The sequence below is a fragment of the Dendrobates tinctorius genome, unplaced genomic scaffold, assembly GCF_039654945.1.
Source record: "Dendrobates tinctorius isolate UK_male_01 unplaced genomic scaffold, ASM3965494v1 ptg000495l, whole genome shotgun sequence".
In the NCBI taxonomy this organism is placed as follows: Eukaryota; Metazoa; Chordata; class Amphibia; order Anura; family Dendrobatidae; genus Dendrobates; species Dendrobates tinctorius.
In genome coordinates this window covers 72,643-97,870 of record NW_027362155.1, presented here as the reverse complement: position 1 = coordinate 97,870, position 25,228 = coordinate 72,643, and the positions used below count along the sequence as shown (strand labels likewise).

The 25,228-nt window shown below is 48.2% G+C and overlaps 1 protein-coding gene across 1 annotated transcript in view; it reads right to left on the bottom strand.

Annotated features, from left to right (window-relative positions):
• Positions 1 to 22,885, bottom strand: part of LOC141078056 (nucleotidyltransferase MB21D2-like) — a 28,762-nt gene extending 5,877 nt beyond the window's left edge. Inside the window, exons 1-2 of the mRNA XM_073564863.1 lie at positions 22,654 to 22,885; positions 4,991 to 5,188 (exon numbers count right to left, since the gene is read on the bottom strand). Coding sequence (XP_073420964.1) covers positions 4,991 to 5,162 — 172 coding nt within the window. The 5' untranslated portion in view covers positions 5,163 to 5,188; positions 22,654 to 22,885. The remainder of the gene's footprint in view (positions 1 to 4,990; positions 5,189 to 22,653) is intronic.
• Positions 22,886 to 25,228: the final 2,343 nt, after the last annotated feature.

The window sequence follows — 25,228 nt, the reverse complement described above, 5'->3', positions numbered from 1 at the left end:
GACCATCTATGGGGCTTCTATGGGAATGCTTTTATTTTGTTTGTAAGTAAGATGAGAAAGCTTGGGCTAGGGGAAAATGTGTGTAGATGGGTAGGGAGCTGGCTTAGTGATAGAAAACAGAGTGGTTATTAATGGGGCATCCTCAGATTGGGCCAGGGTCACTAGTGGGGGACCACAGGGGTCTGTATTGGGCCCCCTACTATGTAATATATTTATTAATGATCTAGTGGATGGCTTACACAGTAAAATATCAGTATTTGCAGATGATACAAAACTATGTAAGGTAGTTAACACAAAGGAGGACAGTTTGCAACTACAGACAGATTTGAGTAAATTGGAGAATTGGGCTGAAAAATGGCAAATGAGGTTTAACCCAGATAAGTGTAAGGTGATGCCCATGGGAGGGAGAAACAGACGCTACAATTACTTACTAAATGGGAAACTGCTGGGGAAATCAGACATGGAAAAAGACTTCGGCATCTTAGTCCATAAGAAGGTAAATTGGAGTGCCCAGTGTCAGGCAGCTGCCACCAAAGCAAATAGTGTCATGGGATGCATTAAAAGAGGTCTGGGGGCACGAGATGAAAACATAATTCTCCCTCTGTACAAATCACTCGTCAGACCACACTTGGAGGATTGTGTGCAATTTTGGATGCCGGTGCTCAAGAAAGACATTACTGAACATGAAAGGGTTCAAAGGTGGGCTACTAAAATGATAAATGGAGTTGGTTCACTACAATACCCAGAAAGGTTATCAAAATTAGGTCTATTTACTCCAGAAAAGAGAAGACTTAGGAGAGACTTAATATATATGTACAAGTATATCAGAGGGCAATACAGAGATCTCTCCAATGAACTGTTTGTACCAAGGACTGTGACAAGAACAAGGGGGCATTCTCTTCGTGTGGAGGAAAGACAATTTCTGCCCCAGCATAGAAGAGGGTTCTTCACGGTAAGAGCAGTGAGGCTCTGGAATTCTCTTCCTGAGGAAGTGGTGATGGCCAACTCACTGAATGAATGTAAGAAATGAATGGAGGCTTTTCTTGTGAGTAACAGTATAGAAGGTTACGAATAACAGAATATTATAGGTAGATGGTTGACCCAGCTTAGGGGAAGGAATTTTTTTCCCTATGGAGAAAATTGGCTTCTACTCTGTGGGTTTTTTGCCTTCCCCAGGATCAATAATGCAGAACAGCTGCACTAAAAATAGGCTGAACTAGATGGACATAAGGTCTTCCTTCAGCCTTCAAAACTATGTTACTATGTTTGAGCCTGTTCTGCATTTCGGTGGTCCCGTGACACAATTTTATTGTATGTGTCCGTGGGCTGCGACGGATCTGTTTGTGGAGGTAAATGCATTTAATGAATATGAGTCACAGATACGATCTGGAGATAGCACCCCTTGTGACGGCTACCAACCAATCAGGGCATGCATGAAATGGTAGAACTCAGCTACTTCTTGGTAGTGCAGCTGCAATGGCGCCATTTAGTCGAGCCCCTGTGACGGTAACTAATCAATTATGGCAGAAGACATCAATAGTATTGCATCCAGCGACTGCATCATGTAGCTACTCCCGGTCACAGCTGGGACACCGGCCATAACACACAATAGATGTACAGTGGGTACGGAAAGTATTCAGACCCCTGTAAATTTTTCACTCTTTGTTTCATTGCAGCCATTTGGTAAATTCAAAAAAGTTAATTTTTTTCTCATTAATGTCCACTCTGCACCCCATCTTGACTGAAAAAAAATGAAATGTAGAAATTTTTGCAAATTTTTAAAAAAAGAAAAACTGAAATATCACATGGTCATAAGTATTCAGCCCCTTTGCTCAGACACTCCGATGTAAGTCCCATGCTGTCCATTTCCTTGTGATCCTCCCTGAGATGGTTCTGCTCCTTCATTGGAGGCCAGCTGTGTGTAATTACACTGATAGGACTGGATGTGTGAAGGCGCAGAGTGACATTAATGAGAAAAAAATGAACTTTTTTGAATTTACCAAATAGCTGCAATGAAACAAAGAGTGAAAAATTTACAGGGGTCTGAATACTTTCCGTACCCACCGTAAGAGAGGTCACAGCCATGGCATCCATTTGGCGCTCAGCAAACCTTAGCATTGCGTTCCAATAGAGACACGATGGCGCTTCAGCCTGGCCAGGAAGTGCTGTATAGCATACGCGGGCCTCTAAATGAGGCACCCTGGATATCCCCTATATAAGGCGTCCTTGGGAGTGTTCTGCAGGACTCTGCAGACCTCACTGACCGGACCCACCCTTCACATGCGGAGCTAATGATGAGACCTCGTTGTTGAGGGGCTATTCTTTGGGGGTGTACTCTACCTAAGTATAGGTCATACACTTGGGTACTGCTCTCGTTAGGGCAGGGGCCGTACAGGGGACATGAGGTCGTCCGCTCATCCCTCTGGCCATGTACTCCTGGTTTCACGTGTGACCATACTTCACTACAAGAATTGGGTGAGATCAAACCTTTTTATTGGCGCTGGAATCGCTGAGCACCTTATTATCGGGTACGGGCGGGTTTACTCATCGCTGATCCCCTTGTCTGTGTAGACTGGACTTATTTCACCAGAGATCGTTTTATTCATCATCATTACAAGTTTGAATCAATAGTTAAAGCCTAACTTCTATTAATATTCTCCTGCTGATTAAGAAACATCACTGTAACCATGACTGGGGGCGGCTGAGATAACCGGGATCATCCCTGGAACCGTGGAGGGACTTGTACTGGGAGCAGCTAAGTATATGGGAAACGGTCCAGGAAGACCATGAGGGTCATTTACTGGGAGCAGTCAAGACCACAGGGACCTGTAGTGAGAAACCACTGGGACTATGGGGACCTCTCGTGAAAAACCATTGGGGACGGTCAAGCCTACAGCGAGCTCCACTGGGAGACCATGAGGACCTGGACTGGTACACCAGAATGTCCACAAATGGGAACATCCAAGATTAGAAAAAATAGTACAAACACCTGTACAGGCAACAGCAGATACCACAAGTATGGCAGTGAGAGACCACAAGGAAAATGGGAGACTTCTGCTGAGTGAAGCCTAGACCATAGGGCTTGCAGAGATGTGTATCTGCAATTGGGCTGGTTAACCTTATTACTGCTCTATTTTAACTCTTTCCGTATAGCTCGCTCAGCTTAGAGGAAATACAGGACTTTTACCAAGAAACCAAGGAGATTCACAGCCAAACCACAAGTACTTTCAATGGGAACAGTCAAGACCACACAAACCTTTCCTGTGAGTAGCGCAGAAGTCAGGGGCCTTCAATAGAGACAGAGATACCCAAAACTGCAAACCACTAAGGTCATATGGACCTGTGCCGGGAGACACCAGGGACCTGTGCCGAGAGACACCAGGGACCTGTGCCGAGAGACACCAGGGACCTGTGCCGAGAGACACCAGGGACCTGTGCCGAGAGACACCAGGGACCTGTGCCGAGAGACACCAGGGACCTGTGCCGGGAGACACCAGGGACCTGTGCCGGGAGACACCAGGGACCTGTGCCGGGAGACACCAGGGACCTGTGCCGAGAGACACGACTGGGAACTGCCTAGGCCAGGGGCCACCATTGAGAGTAACCAAGATTACTACAACCTGTACTGGCACACCACATGAACTTTTATTGGGAGTAGCCGTGCCCAAATGGATCTTCTGTAGGAACTGCTGAGAATTTCAGCGTTACACCACAAGGCCATGTACCAGACACCACTGTTGTCTGTACTGGGAATAGCAGAAGCCTTCTCTACAATTAATGGAAACTATGAGACCCTATAATGTGAAAACAAAACCACTTACTGGACTGACTACATAAACCTTTCGTGTTTGAAGTCAGCACCACAGAGACCTGTACTGAGAGTAGCTGAAACCATTTGGACCTTCACTGAGAGAAACCCAGACAACAGAGACCATACTGAGTGAGGCTGAGACCACAGGAACCAATAATGGGAGCAGCCAAACCACTGAGACATCTAGACCTTTTTTGGGAGTAACAAAGCTCATGGGGACCAATACTAGGAATAGCCATGATCTCAAGAACCACAGGACGCTGCAAAGATACTTGTAGTGGAAACCCAACTGGAACAACAGCGGCCACTAGGAACAAAACCACAAGACAGGGCACAGCAACCTGTACTGGAGCAGCCGAGGCCACAGAGACCTTCACTATAAGCAGCCAAGACCATGGGTATCTGCACCAGGAGACCACGGTCAGCTGGGATTATATATATTCATGTTCTGTGGTCCCTTGGGGGCATCTCCAGCAGACAACTGGGGCCCACAGGTTGCCAGCGAGGCCGGTGGACACAAAAGTCGCCGGTGATCTAATTACAAGCACTCAATGTCAAGCACCTGTTGCTAAAGCAGTGAGGATTTTCGAGCAGATGAAATGTAGTTCTCAGCCCCCTCATAATCTTGTATGGCCCTCGCTTGTATATACAGGGTGATAGTTTGGGGCCTCTCTATGTACAATGTAACAGAGCTGGAGAGGTTGCAGAGGCGACAATTAGGACAGGGGTGGACATACCATTGGTGCAACCAATGCAGCTACATGGGGCCGAAGAGGTCACCTCCACCTCATCAACTCCTGTCGCAGACCCTTTATGGGCATGTGCTGCTATGTAGGGGCGCTCTTCTGTCGGGTTCCCCCCCTGATATAGGTGGTATATATAACCCAAGGCTGGAGACTCTGGGACTTGAATAGGGGAATTCATGTGATATCCTTGGAAAGGCTTCTTTACAGGAAAAGCAGCGAGACCATGAAATCCAGACCCCAAAAGAGAGAAATGGTGACGACTGATGAAGAATGATGAGCTTTCTAGTTAATAGAATATTGGGTCACTACCTGCCCCCCCACTTTCTGCTCATCACTACCCCTCAGCAGCGCCCCCAGGGGTCTCCTCACTGCCCCTCAGGTGGGCATCATAGTCAGTGTCATCCATCCCAACCCCAGGTTCCCCAGCACCCACCTATGAGGGAGAAGATGAGCTCCTTGGCCTGGACACAGGTGTGGAGGACCTCCTTCCCCTGCAGAGCGATGCTCTCCCTCCGCTCCAGCTCCTCCAAGAGTTTATTCAGCTCCTCAATACGACACCCGGAGCAGAAATCCAGATCCGTCAGAGGTCGTGCGGGAGACGCCATCGCTGGAGTTCAGAGTCAACCCGAGCCTGAAAAGAGGGAAGATGTACGGCTTGGAGAAATGCTCTGCAGGGAGGTCAGAGGTGTAATAATCTGCAGAATGTCAGGAGGTACAGAGCAATGCTCTGCAGGGAGGTCAGAGGTGTAATAATCTGCAGAATGTCAGGAGATAGAGCAATGCTCTGCAGGGAGGTCAGAGGTGTAATAATCTGCAGAATGTCAGGAGATAGAGCAATGCTCTGCAGGGAGGTCAGAGGTGTAATAATCTGCAGAATGTCAGGAGATACAGAGCAATGCTCTGCAGGGAGGTCAGAGGTGTAATAATCTGCAGAATGTCAGGAGGTACAGAGCAATGCTCTGCAGGGAGGTCAGAGGTGTAATAATCTGCAGAATGTCAGGAGATAGAGCAATGCTCTGCAGGGAGGTGAGAGGTGTAATAATCTGCAGAATGTCAGGAGATAGAGCAATGCTCTGCAGGGAGGTCAGAGGTGTAATAATCTGCAGAATGTCAGGAGATACAGAGCAATGCCCTGCAGGGAGCTCAGTAGTGTAATAATCTGCTGAATGACAGTAGATACAGAGCAATGCCCTGCAGGGAGCTCAGAGGTGTAATAATCTGCAGAATGTCAGGAGATACAGAGCAATGCCCTGCAGGGAGGTCAGAGGTGTAATAATCTGCACAATGTCAGGAGATACAGAGCAATGCCCTGCAGGGAGGTCAGAGGTGTAATAATCTGCAGAATGTCAGGAGATACAGAGCAATGCCCTGCAGGGAGGTCAGAGGTGTAATAATCTGCACAATGTCAGGAGATACAGAGCAATGCCCTGCAGGGAGGTCAGAGGTGTAATAATCTGCACAATGTCAGGAGATACAGAGCAATACCCTGCAGGGAGGTCATTGGTGTAATAATCTGCAAAATGTCAGGAGATACAGAGCAATGCCCTGCAGGGAGGTCAGAGGTGTAATAATCTGCTGAATGACAGTAGATACAGAGCAATGCCCTGCAGGGAGCTCAGAGGTGTAATAATCTGCAGAATGTCAGGAGATACAGAGCAATGCTCTGCAGGGAAGTCAGTGGTGTAATAATATGCAGAATGTCAGGAGGTACAGAGCAATGCCCTGCAGGGAGCTCAGAGGTGTAATAATCTGCAGAATGTCAGGAGATACAGTGCAATGCCCTGCAGGGAGCTCAGAGGTGTAATAATCTGCAGAATGTCAGGAGATACAGAGCAATGCTCTGCAGGGAGGTCAGTGGTGTAATAATATGCAGAATGTCAGGAGGTACAGAGCAATGCCCTGCAGGGAGCTCAGTAGTGTAATAATCTGCTGAATGACAGTAGATACAGAGCAATGCCCTGCAGGGAGGTCAGAGGTGTAATAATCTGCTGAATGACAGTAGATACAGAGCAATGCCCTGCAGGGAGCTCAGAGGTGTAATAATCTGCAGAATGTCAGGAGATACAGAGCAATGCTCTGCAGGGAGGTCAGTGGTGTAATAATATGCAGAATGTCAGGAGGTACAGAGCAATGCCCTGCAGGGAGCTCAGAGGTGTAATAATCTGCAGAATGTCAGGAGATACAGTGCAATGCCCTGCAGGGAGCTCAGAGGTGTAATAATCTGCAGAATGTCAGGAGATACAGAGCAATGCTCTGCAGGGAGGTCAGTGGTGTAATAATCTGCAGAATGTCAGGAGATACAGAGCAATGCCCTGCAGGGAGGTCAGAGGTGTAATAATCTGCACAATGTCAGGAGATACAGAGCAATGCCCTGCAGGGAGGTCAGAGGTGTAATAATCTGCACAATGTCAGGAGATACAGAGCAATGCCCTGCAGGGAGGTCAGAGGTGTAATAATCTGCACAATGTCAGGAGATACAGAGCAATACCCTGCAGGGAGGTCATTGGTGTAATAATCTGCAGAATGTCAGGAGATACAGAGCAATGCCCTGCAGGGAGCTCAGAGGTGTAATAATCTGCTGAATGACAGTAGATACAGAGCAATGCCCTGCAGGGAGCTCAGAGGTGTAATAATCTGCAGAATGTCAGGAGATACAGAGCAATGCTCTGCAGGGAGGTCAGTGGTGTAATAATATGCAGAATGTCAGGAGGTACAGAGCAATGCCCTGCAGGGAGCTCAGAGGTGTAATAATCTGCAGAATGTCAGGAGATACAGAGCAATACCCTGCAGGGAGGTCATTGGTGTAATAATCTGCAGAATGTCAGGAGATACAGAGCAATGCCCTGCAGGGAGGTCAGAGGTGTAATAATCTGCAGAAAGTCAGGAGGTACAGAGCAATGCCCTGCAGGGAGGTCAGAGGTGTAATAATCTGCAGAAAGTCAGGAGGTACAGAGCAATGCCCTGCAGGGAGGTCAGAGGTGTAATAATCTCCAGAAAGTCAGGAGATACAGAGCAATGCCCTGCAGGGAAATCAGAGGTGTAATAATCTGCAGAAAATCAGGAGGTACAGAGCAATGCTCTGCAGGGAGGTCAGTGGTGTAATAATCTGCAGAATGTCAGGAGATACAGAGCAATGCCATGCAGGGAGGTCAGAGGTGTAATAATCTGCAGAATGTCAGGAGACACAGAGCAATGCACTGCAGGGAGGTCAGAGGTGTAATAATCTGCAGAATGTCAGGAGGTACAGAGCAATGCTCTGCAGGGAGGTCAGAGGTGTAATAATCTGCAGAATGTCAGGAGATAGAGCAATGCTCTGCAAGGAGGTCAGAGGTGTAATAATCTGCAGAATGTCAGGAGATAGAGCAATGCTCTGCAGGGAGGTCAGAGGTGTAATAATCTGCAGAATGTCAGGAGATACAGAGCAATGCCCTGCAGGGAGCTCAGTAGTGTAATAATCTGCTGAATGACAGTAGATACAGAGCAATGCCCTGCAGGGAGCTCAGAGGTGTAATAATCTGCAGAATGTCAGGAGATACAGAGCAATGCCCTGCAGGGAGGTCAGAGGTGTAATAATCTGCACAATGTCAGGAGATACAGAGCAATACCCTGCAGGGAGGTCATTGGTGTAATAATCTGCAGAATGTCAGGAGATACAGAGCAATGCCCTGCAGGGAGGTCAGTGGTGTAATAATCTGCTGAATGACAGTAGATACAGAGCAATGCCCTGCAGGGAGCTCAGAGGTGTAATAATCTGCAGAATGTCAGGAGATACAGAGCAATGCTCTGCAGGGAGGTCAGTGGTGTAATCTGCAGAATGTCAGGAGGTACAGAACAATGCTCTGTAGGGAGCTCAGAGGTGTAATAATCTGCAGAATGTCAGGAGATACAGAGCAATGCCCTGCAGGGAGGTCAGAGGTGTAATAATATGCAGAATATCAGGAGCTACAGAGCAATGCTCTGCAGGGAGGTCAGAGGTGTAATAATATGCAGAATGTCAGGAGATGCAGAGCAATGCTCTGCAGGTAGGTCAGTGGTGTAATCTGCAGAATGTCAGGAGATGCAGAGCAATGCTCTGTAGGGAGGTCAGAGGTGTAATAATCTGCAGAATGTCAGGAGGTACAGAGCAATGCCTTGCAGGGAGGTCAGAGGTGTAATAATCTGCAGAATGTCAGGAGATACAGAGCAATGCCCTGCAGGGAGGTCAGAGGTGTAATAATCTGCAGAATGTCAGGAGATACAGAGCAATGCCCTGCAGGGAGGTCAGAGGTGTAATAATCTGCAGAATGTCAGGAGATACAGAATGCCTTGCAGGGAGGTCAGAGGTGTAATAATCTGCAGAATGTAAGGAGGTACAGAGCAATGCCCTGCAGGGAGGTCAGAGGTGTAATAATCTGCAGAATGTCAGGAAATACAGAGTAATGCCTTGCAGGGAGGTCAGAGGTGTAATAATCTGCAGAATGTCAGGAGATACAGAGCAATGCCCTGTAGGGAGGTCAGAGGTGTAATAATCTGCAGAATGTCAGGCGGTACAGAGCAATGCTCTGCAGGGAGGTCAGTGGTGTAATAATCTGGAGAATGTCAGGAGATACAGAGCAATGCCCTGCAGGGAGTTCAGAGGTGTAATAATCTGCAGAATGTCAGGAGGTACAGAGCAATGCTCTGCAGGGAGGTCAGTGGTGTAATAATCTGCAGAATGACAGGAGATACAGAGCAATGCTCTGCAGGGAGGTCAGTGGTGTAATAATCTGCAGAATATCATGAGGTACAGAGCAATGCCCTGCAGGGAGGTCAGAGGTGTAATAGTCTGCAGAATGTCAGGAGATACAGAGCAATGCTCTGCAGGAAGGTCAGAGGTGTAATAATCTGCAGAATGTCAGGAGATACAGAGCAATGCTCTGCAGGGAGGTCAGAGGTGTAATAATCTGCAGAATATCAGGAGGTACAGAACAATGCACTGCAGGGAGATCAGAGGTGTAATAATATGCAGAATGTCAGGAGATACAGAGCAATGCTCTGCAGGGAGGTCAGTGGTGTAATAATCTGCAGAATGTCAGGAGATACAGAGCAATGCCCTGCAGGGAGGTCAGAGGTGTAATAATCTGCAGAATGTCAGAAGGTATAGAGCAATGCTCTGCAGGGAGGTCAGAGGTGTAATAATCTGCAGAATATCAGGAGATACAGAGCAATGCCCTGCAGGGAGGTCAGAGGTGTAATAATCTGCAGAATGTCAGAAGGTATAGAGCAATGCTCTGCAGGGAGATCAGAGGTGTAATAATCTGCAGAATGTCAGGAGATACAGAGCAATGCCTTGCAGGGAGGTCAGAGGTGTAATAATCTGCAGAATGTCAGAAGGTATAGAGCAATGCTCTGCAGGGAGGTCAGAGGTGTAATAATCTGCAGAATGTCAGGAGATACAGAACAATGCTCTGCAGGGAGGTCAGAGGTGTAATAATATGCAGAATCTCAGGAGATGCAGAGCAATGCCCTGCAGGGAGGTCAGAGGTGTAATAATATGCAGAATCTCAGGAGATGCAGAGCAATGCCCTGCAGGGAGGTCAGAGGTGTAATAATATGCAGAATCTCAGGAGATACAGAGCAATGCCCTGCAGGGAGGTCAGTGGTGTAATAATCTGCAGAATGTCAGGAGATGCAGAGCAATGCTCTGCAGGGAGGTCAGAGGTGTAATAATCTGCAGATTGTCAGGAGGGACAGAGCAATGCCCTGCAGGGAGGTCAGAGGTGTAATAATCTGCAGATTGTCAGGAGGGACAGAGCAATGCCCTGCAGGGAGGTCAGAGGTGTAATAATATGCAGAATGTCAGGAGATACAGAGCAATGCTCAGCAGGGAGGTCAGAGGTGTAATAATCTGCAGAATGTCAGGCGATACAGAGCAATGCTCTGCAGGGAGGTCAGAGGTGTAATAATCCGCAGAATGTCAGGAGATACAGAGCAATGCTCTGCAGGGAGGTCAGAGGTGTAATAATCTGCAGAATGTCAGGAGATACAGAGCAATGCTCTGCAGGGAGGTCAGAGGTGTAATAATCTGCAGAATGTCAGGAGATGCAGAGCAATGCCCTGCAGGGACGTCAGTGGTGTAATAATCTGCAGAATGTCAGGAGGTACAGAGCAATGCCCTGCAGGGAGGTCAGAGGTGTAATAATCTGCAGAATGTCAGGAGGTACAGAGCAATGCCCTGCAGGGAGGTCAGAGATGTAATAATCTGCAGAATGTCAGGAGGTACAGAGCAATTCCCTGCAGGGAGGTCAGAGATGTAATAATCTGCAGAATGTCAGGAGATACAGAGCAATGCTCTGCAGGGAGGTCATTGGTGTAATAATCTGCAGATTGTCAGGAGGGACAGAGCAATGCCCTGCAGGGAGGTCAGAGGTGTAATAATCTGCAGAATGTCAGGAGATACAGAGCAATGCTCTGCAGGGAGGTCAGAGGTGTAATAATCTGCAGAATGTCAGGAGATACAGAGCAATGCTCTGCAGGGAGGTCAGAGGTGTAATAATCTGCAGAATGTCAGGAGATACAGAGCAATGCTCTGCAGGGAGGTCAGAGGTGTAATAATCTGCAGAATGTCAGGAGATACAGAGCAATGCTCTGCAGGGAGGTCAGAGGTGTAATAATCTGCAGAATGTCAGGAGATACAGAGCAATGCTCTGCAGGGAGGTCAGAGGTGTAATAATCTGCAGAATGTCAGGAGATACAGAGCAATGCTCTGCAGGGAGGTCAGAGGTGTAATAATCTGCAGAATGTCAGGAGATACAGAGCAATGCCCTGCAGGGAGGTCAGAGGTGTAATAATCTGCAGATTGTCAGGAGAGACAGTGCAATGCTCTGCAGGGAGGTCAGTGGTGTAATAATCTGCAGAATGTCAGGAGATACAGAGCAATGCTCTGCAGGGAGGTGAGTGGTGTAATAATCTGCAGAATGTCAGGAGGTACAGAGCAATGCTTTGCAGGGAGGTCAGAGGTGTAATAATCTGCAGAATGTCAGGAGATAGAGCAATGCTCTGCAGGGAGGTCAGTGGTGTAATAATCTGCAGAATGTCAGGAGATACAGAGCAATGCTCTGCAGGGAGGTCAGTGGTGTAATAATATGCAGAATGTCAGGAGGTACAGATCAATGCCCTGCAGGGAGCTCAGAGGTGTAATAATCTGCAGAATCTCAGGAGATACAGAGCAATGCCCTGCAGGGTGGTCAGTGGTGTAATAATCTGCAGAATGTCAGGAGATACAAAGCAATGCCCTGCAGGGAGGTCAGATGTGTAATAATCAGCAGAATCTCAGGAGATGCAGAGCAATACCCTGCAGGGAGGTCAGAGGTGTAATAATCTGCAGAATGTCAGGAGATGCAGAGCAGTGCCCTGCAGGGAGATCAGAGGTGTAATAATCTGCAGAATGTCAGGAGATACAAAGCAATACCCTGCAGGGAGGTCAGAGGTGTAATAATCTGCAGAATGTCAGGAGATACAGAGTAATGCTCTGCAGGGAGGTCAGTGGTGTAATAATCTTCAGAATGTCAGGAGATACAGAGCAATGCTCTGCAGGGAGGTCAGTGGTGTAATAATCTTCAGAATGTCAGGAGGTACAGAGCAATGCTCTGCAGGGAGGTCAGAGGTGTAATAATCTGCAGAATGTCAGGAGATAGAGCAATGCTCTGCAGGGAGGTCAGAGGTGTAATAATCTGCAGAATGTCAGGAGATAGAGCAATGCTCTGCAGGGAGGTCAGAGGTGTAATAATCTGCAGAATGTCAGGAGATACAGAGCAATGCCCTGCAGGGAGCTCAGTAGTGTAATAATCTGCTGAATGACAGTAGATACAGAGCAATGCCCTGCAGGGAGCTCAGAGGTGTAATAATCTTCAGAATGTCAGGAGATACAGAGCAATGCTCTGCAGGGAGGTCAGAGGTGTAATAATCTGCACAATGTCAGGAGATACAGAGCAATACCCTGCAGGGAGGTCATTGGTGTAATAATCTGCAGAATGTCAGGAGATACAGAGCAATGCCCTGCAGGGAGGTCAGTGGTGTAATAATCTGCTGAATGACAGTAGATACAGAGCAATGCCCTGCAGGGAGCTCAGAGGTGTAATAATCTGCAGAATGTCAGGAGATACAGAGCAATGCTCTGCAGGGAGGTCAGTGGTGTAATCTGCAGAATGTCAGGAGATACAGAGCAATGCCCTGCAGGGAGGTCAGTGGTGTAATAATCTGCTGAATGACAGTAGATACAGAGCAATGCTCTGTAGGGAGCTCAGAGGTGTAATAATCTGCAGAATGTCAGGGGATACAGAGCAATGCCCTGCAGGGAGGTCAGAGGTGTAATAATATGCAGAATATCAGGAGCTACAGAGCAATGCTCTGCAGGGAGGTCAGAGGTGTAATAATATGCAGAATGTCAGGAGATGCAGAGCAATGCTCTGCAGGTAGGTCAGTGGTGTAATCTGCAGAATGTCAGGAGGTACAGAACAATGCTCTGTAGGGAGCTCAGAGGTGTAATAATCTGCAGAATGTCAGGAGATACAGAGCAATGCTCTGCAGGGAGGTCAGTGGTGTAATCTGCAGAATGTCAGGAGGTACAGAACAATGCTCTGTAGGGAGCTCAGAGGTGTAATAATCTGCAGAATGTCAGGAGATACAGAGCAATGCCCTGCAGGGAGGTCAGAGGTGTAATAATATGCAGAATATCAGGAGCTACAGAGCAATGCTCTGCAGGGAGGTCAGAGGTGTAATAATATGCAGAATGTCAGGAGATGCAGAGCAATGCTCTGCAGGTAGGTCAGTGGTGTAATCTGCAGAATGTCAGGAGATGCAGAGCAATGCTCTGTAGGGAGGTCAGAGGTGTAATAATCTGCAGAATGTCAGGAGGTACAGAGCAATGCCTTGCAGGGAGGTCAGAGGTGTAATAATCTGCAGAATGTCAGGAGATACAGAGCAATGCCCTGCAGGGAGGTCAGAGGTGTAATAATCTGCAGAATGTCAGGAGATACAGAGCAATGCCCTGCAGGGAGGTCAGAGGTGTAATAATCTGCAGAATGTCAGGAGATACAGAATGCCTTGCAGGGAGGTCAGAGGTGTAATAATCTGCAGAATGTAAGGAGGTACAGAGCAATGCCCTGCAGGGAGGTCAGAGGTGTAATAATCTGCAGAATGTCAGGAAATACAGAGTAATGCCTTGCAGGGAGGTCAGAGGTGTAATAATCTGCAGAATGTCAGGAGATACAGAGCAATGCCCTGTAGGGAGGTCAGAGGTGTAATAATCTGCAGAATGTCAGGCGGTACAGAGCAATGCTCTGCAGGGAGGTCAGTGGTGTAATAATCTGGAGAATGTCAGGAGATACAGAGCAATGCCCTGCAGGGAGTTCAGAGGTGTAATAATCTGCAGAATGTCAGGAGGTACAGAGCAATGCTCTGCAGGGAGGTCAGTGGTGTAATAATCTGCAGAATGACAGGAGATACAGAACAATGCTCTGCAGGGAGGTCAGTGGTGTAATAATCTGCAGAATATCATGAGGTACAGAGCAATGCCCTGCAGGGAGGTCAGAGGTGTAATAGTCTGCAGAATGTCAGGAGATACAGAGCAATGCTCTGCAGGGAGGTCAGAGGTGTAATAATCTGCAGAATGTCAGGAGATACAGAGCAATGCTCTGCAGGGAGGTCAGAGGTGTAATAATCTGCAGAATATCAGGAGGTACAGAACAATGCACTGCAGGGAGATCAGAGGTGTAATAATATGCAGAATGTCAGGAGATACAGAGCAATGCTCTGCAGGGAGGTCAGTGGTGTAATAATCTGCAGAATGTCAGGAGATACAGAGCAATGCCCTGCAGGGAGGTCAGAGGTGTAATAATCTGCAGAATGTCAGAAGGTATAGAGCAATGCTCTGCAGGGAGGTCAGAGGTGTAATAATCTGCAGAATATCAGGAGATACAGAGCAATGCCCTGCAGGGAGGTCAGAGGTGTAATAATCTGCAGAATGTCAGAAGGTATAGAGCAATGCTCTGCAGGGAGATCAGAGGTGTAATAATCTGCAGAATGTCAGGAGATACAGAGCAATGCCTTGCAGGGAGGTCAGAGGTGTAATAATCTGCAGAATGTCAGAAGGTATAGAGCAATGCTCTGCAGGGAGGTCAGAGGTGTAATAATCTGCAGAATGTCAGGAGATACAGAACAATGCTCTGCAGGGAGGTCAGAGGTGTAATAATATGCAGAATCTCAGGAGATGCAGAGCAATGCCCTGCAGGGAGGTCAGAGGTGTAATAATATGCAGAATCTCAGGAGATACAGAGCAATGCCCTGCAGGGAGGTCAGAGGTGTAATAATCTGCAGAATGTCAGGAGGTACAGATCAATGCCCTGCAGGGAGGTCAGAGGTGTAATAATCTGCAGAATGTCAGGAGGTACAGAGCAATGCCCTGCAGGGAGGTCAGTGGTGTAATAATCTGCAGAATGTCAGGAGATGCAGAGCAATGCTCTGCAGGGAGGTCAGAGGTGTAATAATCTGCAGATTGTCAGGAGGGACAGAGCAATGCCCTGCAGGGAGGTCAGAGGTGTAATAATCTGCAGATTGTCAGGAGGGACAGAGCAATGCCCTGCAGGGAGGTCAGAGGTGTAATAATCTGCAGAATGTCAGGCGATACAGAGCAATGCTCTGCAGGGAGGTCAGAGGTGTAATAATCCGCAGAATGTCAGGAGATACAGAGCAATGCTCTGCAGGGAGGTCAGAGGTGTAATAATCTGCAGAATGTCAGGAGATACAGAGCAATGCTCTGCAGGGAGGTCAGAGGTGTAATAATCTGCAGAATGTCAGGAGATGCAGAGCAATGCCCTGCAGGGACGTCAGTGGTGTAATAATCTGCAGAATGTCAGGAGGTACAGAGCAATGCCCTGCAGGGAGGTCAGAGGTGTAATAATCTGCAGAATGTCAGGAGGTACAGAGCAATGCCCTGCAGGGAGGTCAGAGATGTAATAATCTGCAGAATGTCAGGAGGTACAGAGCAATGCCCTGCAGGGAGGTCAGAGATGTAATAATCTGCAGAATGTCAGGAGATACAGAGCAATGCTCTGCAGGGAGGTCATTGGTGTAATAATCTGCAGATTGTCAGGAGGGACAGAGCAATGCCCTGCAGGGAGGTCAGAGGTGTAATAATCTGCAGAATGTCAGGAGATACAGAGCAATGCTCTGCAGGGAGGTCAGAGGTGTAATAATCTGCAGAATGTCAGGAGATACAGAGCAATGCTCTGCAGGGAGGTCAGAGGTGTAATAATCTGCAGAATGTCAGGAGATACAGAGCAATGCTCTGCAGGGAGGTCAGAGGTGTAATAATCTGCAGAATGTCAGGAGATACAGAGCAATGCTCTGCAGGGAGGTCAGAGGTGTAATAATCTGCAGAATGTCAGGAGATACAGAGCAATGCCCTGCAGGGAGGTCAGAGGTGTAATAATCTGCAGATTGTCAGGAGAGACAGTGCAATGCTCTGCAGGGAGGTCAGTGGTGTAATAATCTGCAGAATGTCAGGAGATACAGAGCAATGCTCTGCAGGGAGGTCAGTGGTGTAATAATCTGCAGAATGTCAGGAGATACAAAGCAATGCCCTGCAGGGAGGTCAGAGGTGTAATAATCTGCAGAATGTCAGGAGATAGAGCAATGCTCTGCAGGGAGGTCAGAGGTGTAATAATCTGCAGAATGTCAGGAGATGCAGAGCAGTGCCCTGCAGGGAGATCAGAGGTGTAATAATCTGCAGAATGTCAGGAGATACAAAGCAATACCCTGCAGGGAGGTCAGAGGTGTAATAATCTGCAGAATGTCAGGAGATACAGAGTAATGCTCTGCAGGGAGGTCAGTGGTGTAATAATCTTCAGAATGTCAGGAGATACAGAGCAATGCTCTGCAGGGAGGTCAGTGGTGTAATAATCTTCAGAATGTCAGGAGGTACAGAGCAATGCTTTGCAGGGAGGTCAGAGGTGTAATAATCTGCAGAATGTCAGGAGATAGAGCAATGCTCTGCAGGGAGGTCAGTGGTGTAATAATCTGCAGAATGTCAGGAGATACAGAGCAATGCTCTGCAGGGAGGTCAGTGGTGTAATAATCTGCAGAATGTCAGGAGGTACAGAGCAATGCCCTGCAGGGTGGTCAGTGGTGTAATAATCTGCACAATGTCAGGAGATACAGAGCAATGCCCTGCAGGGAGGTCAGAGGTGTAATAATCTGCAGAATGTCAGGAGATAGAGCAATGCTCTGCAGGGAGTTCAGTGGTGTAATAATCTGCAGAATGTCAGGAGATACAGAGCAATGCTCTGCAGGGAGGTCAGTGGTGTAATAATATGCAGAATGTCAGGAGATACAGAGCAATTCCCTGCAGGGAGGTCATTGGTGTAATAATCTGCAGAATGTCAGGAGATACAGAGCAATGCTCTGCAGGGAGGTCAGTGGTGTAATAATCTGCACAATGTCAGGAGATACAGAGCAATTCCCTGCAGGGAGGTCATTGGTGTAATAATCTGCAGAATGTCAGGAGATGCAGAGCAATGCCCTGCAGGGAGGTTAGAGGTGTAATAATCTGCAGAATGTCAGGAGATAGAGCAATGCTCTGCAGGGAGGTCAGTGGTGTAATAATCTGCAGAATGTCAGGAGATACAGAGCAATGCTCTGCAGGGAGGTCAGTGGTGTAATAATATGCAGAATGTCAGGAGATACAGAGCAATGCTCTGCAGGGAGGTCAGTGGTGTAATAATCTGCACAATGTCAGGAGATACAGAGCAATTCCCTGCAGGGAGGTCATTGGTGTAATAATCTGCAGAATGTCAGGAGATGCAGAGCAATTCCCTGCAGGGAGGTCATTGGTGTAATAATCTGCAGAATGTCAGGAGACACAGAGCAATGCCCTGCAGGGAGGTCAGAGGTGTAATAATCTGCAGAATGTCAGAAGGTATAGAGCAATGCCCTGCAGGGAGATCAGAGGTGTAATAATCTGCAGAATGTCAGGAAATACAGAGCAATGCCCTGCAGGGAGGTCAGAGGTGTAATAATCTGCAGAATGTCAGGAAATACAGAGTAATGCACTGCAGGGAGGTCAGTGGTGTAATAATCTTCAGAATGTCAGGAGACACAGAGCAATGCCCTGCAGGGAGGTCAGAGGTGTAATAGTCTGCAGAATCTCAGGAGATACAGAGCAATGCCCTGCAGGGAGGTCAGAGGTGTAATAATCTGCAGAATGTCAGGAGGTACAGAGCAATGCCCTGCAGGGAGGTCAGTGGTGTAATAATCTGCAGAATGTCAGGAGATGCAGAGCAATGCTCTGCAGGGAGGTCAGAGGTGTAATAATCTGCAGAATGTCAGGAGATACAGAGCAATGCTCTGCAGGGAGGTCAGAGGTGTAATAATCTGCAGAATGTCAGGCGATACAGAGCAATGCTCTGCAGGGAGGTCAGAGGTGTAATAATCCGCAGAATGTCAGGAGATACAGAGCAATGCTCTGCAGGGAGGTCAGAGGTGTAATAATCTGCAGAATGTCAGGAAATACAGAGCAATGCTCTGCAGGGAGGTCAGAGGTGTAATAATCTGCAGAATGTCAGGAGATACAGAGCAATGCTCTGCAGGGATGTCAGAGGTGTAATAATCTGCAGAATGTCAGGAGATGCAGAGCAATGCCCTGCAGGGACGTCAGTGGTGTAATAATCTGCAGAATGTCAGGAGGTACAGAGCAATGCCCTGCAGGGAGGTCAGAGGTGTAATAATCTGCAGAATGTCAGGAGGTACAGAGCAATGCCCTGCAGGGAGGTCAGAGATGTAATAATCTGCAGAATGTCAGGAGGTACAGAGCAATGCCCTGCAGGGAGGTCAGAGATGTAATAATCTGCAGAATGTCAGGAGATACAGAGCAATGCTCTGCAGGGAGGTCATTGGTGTAATAATCTGCAGATTGTCAGGAGGGACAGAGCAATGCCCTGCAGGGAGGTCAGAGGTGTAATAATCTGCAGAATGTCAGGAGATACAGAGCAATGCTCTGCAGGGAGGTCAGAGGTGTAATAATCTGCAGAATGTCAGGAGATACAGAGCAATGCTCTGCAGGGAGGTCAGAGGTGTAATAATCTGCAGAATGTCAGGAGATACAGAGCAATGCTCTGCAGGGAGGTCAGAGGTGTAATAATCTGCAGAATGTCAGGAGATACAGAGCAATGCTCTGCAGGGAGGTCAGAGGTGTAATAATCTGCAGAATGTCAGGAGATACAGAGCAATGCTCTGCAGGGAGGTCAGAGGTGTAATAATCTGCAGAATGTCAGGAGATACAGAGCAATGCCCTGCAGGGAGGTCAGAGGTGTAATAATCTGCAGATTGTGAGGAGAGACAGTGCAATGCCCTGCAGGGAGGTCAGAGGTGTAATAATCTGCAGAATGTCAGGAGATACAGAGCAATGCTCTGCAGGGAGGTCAGAGGTGTAATAATCTGCAGAATGTCAGGAGATGCAGAGCAATGCCCTGCAGGGACGTCAGTGGTGTAATAATCTGCAGAATGTCAGGAGGTACAGAGCAATGCCCTGCAGGGAGGTCAGAGGTGTAATAATCTGCAGAATGTCAGGAGGTACAGAGCAATGCCCTGCAGGGAGGTCAGAGATGTAATAATCTGCAGAATGTCAGGAGATACAGAGCAATGCTCTGCAGGGAGGTCATTGGTGTAATAATCTGCAGAATGTCAGGAGATACAGAGCAATGCTCTGCAGGGAGGTCAGTGGTGTAATAATCTGCAGAATGTCAGGAGGTACAGAGCAATGCTTTGCAGGGAGGTCAGAGGTGTAATAATCTGCAGAATGTCAGGAGATAGAGCAATGCTCTGCAGGGAGGTCAGTGGTGTAATAATCTGCAGAATGTCAGGAGATACAGAGCAATGCTCTGCAGGGAGGTCAGTGGTGTAATAATATGCAGAATGTCAGGAGGTACAGAGCAATGCCCTGCAGGGTGGTCAGTGGTGTAATAATCTGCAGAATGTCAGGAGATACAAAGCAATGCCCTGCAGGGAGGTCAGAGGTGTAATAATCTGCAGAATGTCAGGAGATGCAGAGCAGTGCCCTGCAGGGAGATCAGAGGTGTAATAATCTGCAGAATGTCAGGAGATACAAAGCAATACCCTGCAGGGAGGTCAGAGGTGTAATAATCTGCAGAATGTCAGGAGATACAGAGTAATGCTCTGCAGGGAGGTCAGTGGTGTAATAATCTTCAGAATGTCAGGAGATACAGAGCAATGCTCTGCAGGGAGGTCAGTGGTGTAATAATCTTCAGAATGTCAGGAGGTACAGAGCAATGCTTTGCAGGGAGGTCAGAGGTGTAATAATCTGCAGAATGTCAGGAGATAGAGCAATGCTCTGCAGGGAGGTCAGTGGTGTAATAATCTGCAGAATGTCAGGAGATACAGAGCAATGCTCTGCAGGGAGGTCAGTGGTGTAATAATCTGCAGAATGTCAGGAGGTACAGAGCAATGCCCTGCAGGGTGGTCAGTGGTGTAATAATCTGCAGAATGTCAGGAGATAGAGCAATGCTCTGCAGGGAGGTCAGTGGTGTAATAATCTGCAGAATGTCAGGAGATACAGAGCAATGCCCTGCAGGGTGGTCAGTGGTGTAATAATCTGCACAATGTCAGGAGATACAGAGCAATGCCCTGCAGGGAGGTCAGAGGTGTAATAATCTGCAGAATGTCAGGAGATAGAGCAATGCTCTGCAGGGAGGTCAGTGGTGTAATAATCTGCAGAATGTCAGGAGATACAGAGCAATGCTCTGCAGGGAGGTCAGTGGTGTAATAATATGCAGAATGTCAGGAGATACAGAGCAATGCTCTGCAGGGAGGTCAGTGGTGTAATAATCTGCACAATGTCAGGAGATACAGAGCAATTCCCTGCAGGGAGGTCATTGGTGTAATAATCTGCAGAATGTCAGGAGATGCAGAGCAATGCCCTGCAGGGAGGTCAGAGGTGTAATAATCTGCAGAATGTCAGGAGATAGAGCAATGCTCTGCAGGGAGGTCAGTGGTGTAATAATCTGCAGAATGTCAGGAGATACAGAGCAATGCTCTGCAGGGAGGTCAGTGGTGTAATAATATGCAGAATGTCAGGAGATACAGAGCAATGCTCTGCAGGGAGGTCAGTGGTGTAATAATCTGCACAATGTCAGGAGATACAGAGCAATTCCCTGCAGGGAGGTCATTGGTGTAATAATCTGCAGAATGTCAGGAGATGCAGAGCAATTCCCTGCAGGGAGGTCATTGGTGTAATAATCTGCAGAATGTCAGGAGACACAGAGCAATGCCCTGCAGGGAGGTCAGAGGTGTAATAATCTGCAGAATGTCAGAAGGTATAGAGCAATGCTCTGCAGGGAGATCAGAGGTGTAATAATCTGCAGAATGTCAGGAGATACAGAGCAATGCCCTGCAGGGAGATCAGAGGTGTAATAATCTGCAGAATGTCAGGAAATACAGAGCAATGCCCTGCAGGGAGGTCAGAGGTGTAATAATCTGCAGAATGTCAGGAAATACAGAGTAATGCCCTGCAGGGAGATCAGAGGTGTAATAATCTGCAGAATGTCAGGAAATACAGAGCAATGCCCTGCAGGGAGGTCAGTGGTGTAATAATCTTCAGAATGTCAGGAGACACAGAGCAATGCCCTGCAGGGAGGTCAGAGGTGTAATAATCTGCAGAATGTCAGAAGGTATAGAGCAATGCTCTGCAGGGAGATCAGAGGTGTAATAATCTGCAGAATGTCAGGAGATACAGAGCAATGCCCTGCAGGGAGATCAGAGGTGTAATAATCTGCAGAATGTCAGGAAATACAGAGCAATGCCCTGCAGGGAGGTCAGAGGTGTAATAATCTGCAGAATGTCAGGAAATACAGAGTAATGCCCTGCAGGGAGATCAGAGGTGTAATAATCTGCAGAATGTCAGGAAATACAGAGCAATGCCCTGCAGGGAGGTCAGTGGTGTAATAATCTTCAGAATGTCAGGAGACACAGAGCAATGCCCTGCAGGGAGATCAGAGGTATAGTAATCTGCAGAATGTCAGGAGATACAAAGCAATGCCCTGCAGGTAGGTCAGAGGTGTAATAATCTGCAGAATGACAGGAGATACAGAGCAATGCCCTGCAGGGAGGTCAGAGGTGTAATTGTCTGCAGAATCTCAGGAGATACAGAGCAATGCCCTGCAGGGAGGTCAGAGGTGTAATAATCTGCAGAATGTCAGGAGATACAGAGCAATGCCCTGCAGGGAGGTCAGAGGTGTAATAATCTGCAGAATGTCAGGAGATACAGAGCAATGCCCTGCAGGGAGGTCAGAGGTGTAATAGTCTGCAGAATCTCAGGAGATACAGAGCAATGCCCTGCAGGGAGGTCAGAGGTGTAATAGTCTGCAGAATCTCAGGAGATACAGAGTAATGCCCTGCAGGGAGGTCAGTGGTGTAATAATCTGCACAATGTCAGGAGATACAGAGCAATGCCCTGCAGGGAGATCAGAGGTATAGTAATCTGCAGAATGTCAGGAGATACAGAGCAATGCCCTGCAGGGAGGTCAGAGGTGTAATAATCTGCAGAATGTCAGGAGATACAGAGCAATGCCCTGCAGGGAGGTCAGAGGTGTAATTGTCTGCAGAATCTCAGGAGATACAGAGCAATGCCCTGCAGGGAGGTCAGAGGTGTAATAATCTGCAGAATGTCAGGAGATACAGAGCAATGCCCTGCAGGGAGGTCAGAGGTGTAATAATCTGCAGAATGTCAGGAGATACAGAGCAATGCCCTGCAGGGAGGTCAGAGGTGTAATAGTCTGCAGAATCTCAGGAGATACAGAGCAATGCCCTGCAGGGAGGTCAGAGGTGTAATAGTCTGCAGAATCTCAGGAGATACAGAGTAATGCCCTGCAGGGAGGTCAGAGGTGTAATAGTCTGCAGTACTTATTCCTGTGACTGAAGGTCCAGAGTTCACAAGAACCTAGCAGTGAGGATTGTCGGGTGACCCCTGATCTGTGCAGTGTGGACCCCACAGCTGGCAGCCAACATGCTGCATTCAGCACCCAAAGCTGAGACCCTCGTCCCCTCCCACTGCTGCGTCCCTCTTACCTGTCTGCAGACACCTCAGCTCCTCTCTCATACATCGGTGTAATCGCTTCCTGGATATGAGACAGCCGCGCCCTCACCTGAGCTGCTCAGCCCTTCCTCACCTGTGCACACCTGAGTAACACAGACCCTCCTCACCTGTGCACACCTGGGGTCCTCAGCCCCTCTTCACCTGTGCACACCTGAGTGACACAGCCCCTCCTCACCTGTGCACACCTGAGTGACACAGCCCCTCCTCACCTGTGCACACCTGAGTGACACAGCCCCTCCTCACCTGTGCACACCTGAGTGACACAGCCCCTCCTCACCTGTGCAAACCTGGAGTCCTCAGCCCCTCCTCACCTGTGCACACCTGAGTGACACAGCCCCTCCTCACCTGTGCACACCTGGGGTCCTCAGCCCCTCCTCACCTGTGCACACCTGAGTGACACCACCCCTCCTCACCTGTGCGCACCTGGGGTCCTCAGCCCCTCCTCACCTGTGCACACCTGAGTGACACCACCCCTCCTCACCTGTGCACACCTGCGTGACACAGCCCCTCCTCACCTGTGCACACCTGAGTGACACAGCCCCTCCTCACCTGTGCACACTTGAATGATACAGCCCCTCCTCACCTGTGCACACCTGAGTGACACCACCCCTCCTCACCTGTGCACACCTGGGGTCCTCAGCCCCTCCTCACCTGTGCACACCTGAGTGACACAGCCCCTCCTCACCTGTGCACACCTGAGTGACACCGCCCCTCCTCACCTGTGCACACCTGGGGTCCTCAGCCCCTCTTCACCTGTGCACACCTGAGTGACACAGCCCCTCCTCACCTGTGCACACCTGAGCCGCTCAGCCCCATGTCACCAGTACCCACATGAGCTTCCCAGCCCCTCCTCACCTGTTCAATCCTGAGCTGCAGCTCAAAACATGAATAGAGAAATATACATAATCCTGGTGGGTGCTTGACCCTCAGATGATCTCACATGATTCTGGTGAAAATCGATCCTTATAGGGTTTGATCTTGGCAATGTCCTAACACTGAAAGATGATCTGATCCTGGTGATGAACTGAATCTGGTGAAGTTCTGATCCTGGTGATGGTCTGATCCTGGTGATGGTCTGATCCTGGTGATAATCTGATCCTGGTGATGATTTGATCCTGGTGATCGTCTGATCCTGGTTGATGACGTAAGGTTACTTTCACACTTGCGTTTTTTTGCGCTGCGCACCGTGCACAGTGCAAACACACATAAAAAACGCATCATGCATTTGTGTGCTTTTTTTGTGGGTTTGGGTGCGTTTTTTGCGCATACGTGCGCATTACCATGTGCACGTATGCGCACCCATAGACTATAATGGGTGTTGCGCTTTTTGGGGGCAAGTCGGACGCTCAAAAAATGCAACAGGATGCATTTTGTGCGCCCGAGCGCACACTGCAAAAAAACGCATGCAGATACGAACGCGTACAAACGCATGTCTATGCGCACCCATGTAAAAGATAGGAGAAAAAAACGCAAGTGTGAAACCAGCCTAATCCTGGTGATGATCTGATCCTCATGATGAAGTTATTCAGGCGATGGTCTGATCCTGGTGATAAACTGATCCTAGTGATGGTCTGATCCATGATCAGACCATCATCAAGATCAGTTCATCACAAGGATCAGATCATCAACAAGATCAGACCATCACTAGGAACTGATAATCACCAGGATCAGACCATCAACAGGATCAGTTCATCACTAGGAACTGATAATCACCAGGATCAGACCATCACCAGGATCAGATCATCACTAGGAGCAGATCATCATCAGGATCAAACCATCTCAAGGTTCAGGCCATCACCAGGATCAGGTCATCACCATGATCAGACCTTCACCAAGATCAGAACATCTCAAGGTTCAGGCCATCACCAGGATCAGGTCATCACCATGATCAGACCATCACCAAGATCAGACCATCTCAAGGTTCAGGCCATCACCAGGATCAGGTCATCACCATGATCAGACCATCACCAGGATCAGATCATCACCAGGATCAGATCATCACCAGGATCAGACCATCACCAGGATCAGACCATCTCAAGGTTCAGGCCATCACCAGGATCAGGTCATCACCATGATCAGACCATCACCAAGATCAGACCATCACTAGGATCAGATCATCACCAGGATCAGACTATTACCAGGACCAGACGATCACTAGGATCAGGCCAATACGTTCATGGTTGACTGCTCTTGATAAGGACACTGCAATTTATTGAATACTTGAACTCCACTATTGCTGTAGATGTTAAAAACCTAAATTAAACTAGTTTACAATTTTTGATCAAAGAGCGCAAAAGCCATCCAACACATCAAGGGGAGCAAAATATGAATGCTTCCTATCACTAATTTCCTACCAGTCTATGTGTAGATCAAACAACCACAGCCACTTAGTCAAACTCATGAGACCTCTCTTGAAAAGCTAATATCCCAATTTTCTATAATGATGAAGGATACAGCCCTGGAGTAGAGAATGTCAGAATTTGCATCCCCCCACCCAAAAAAGCGTTTCGCCGCCAGCTTCTTCCGGGGGTGTCAGGCTTAACTCAT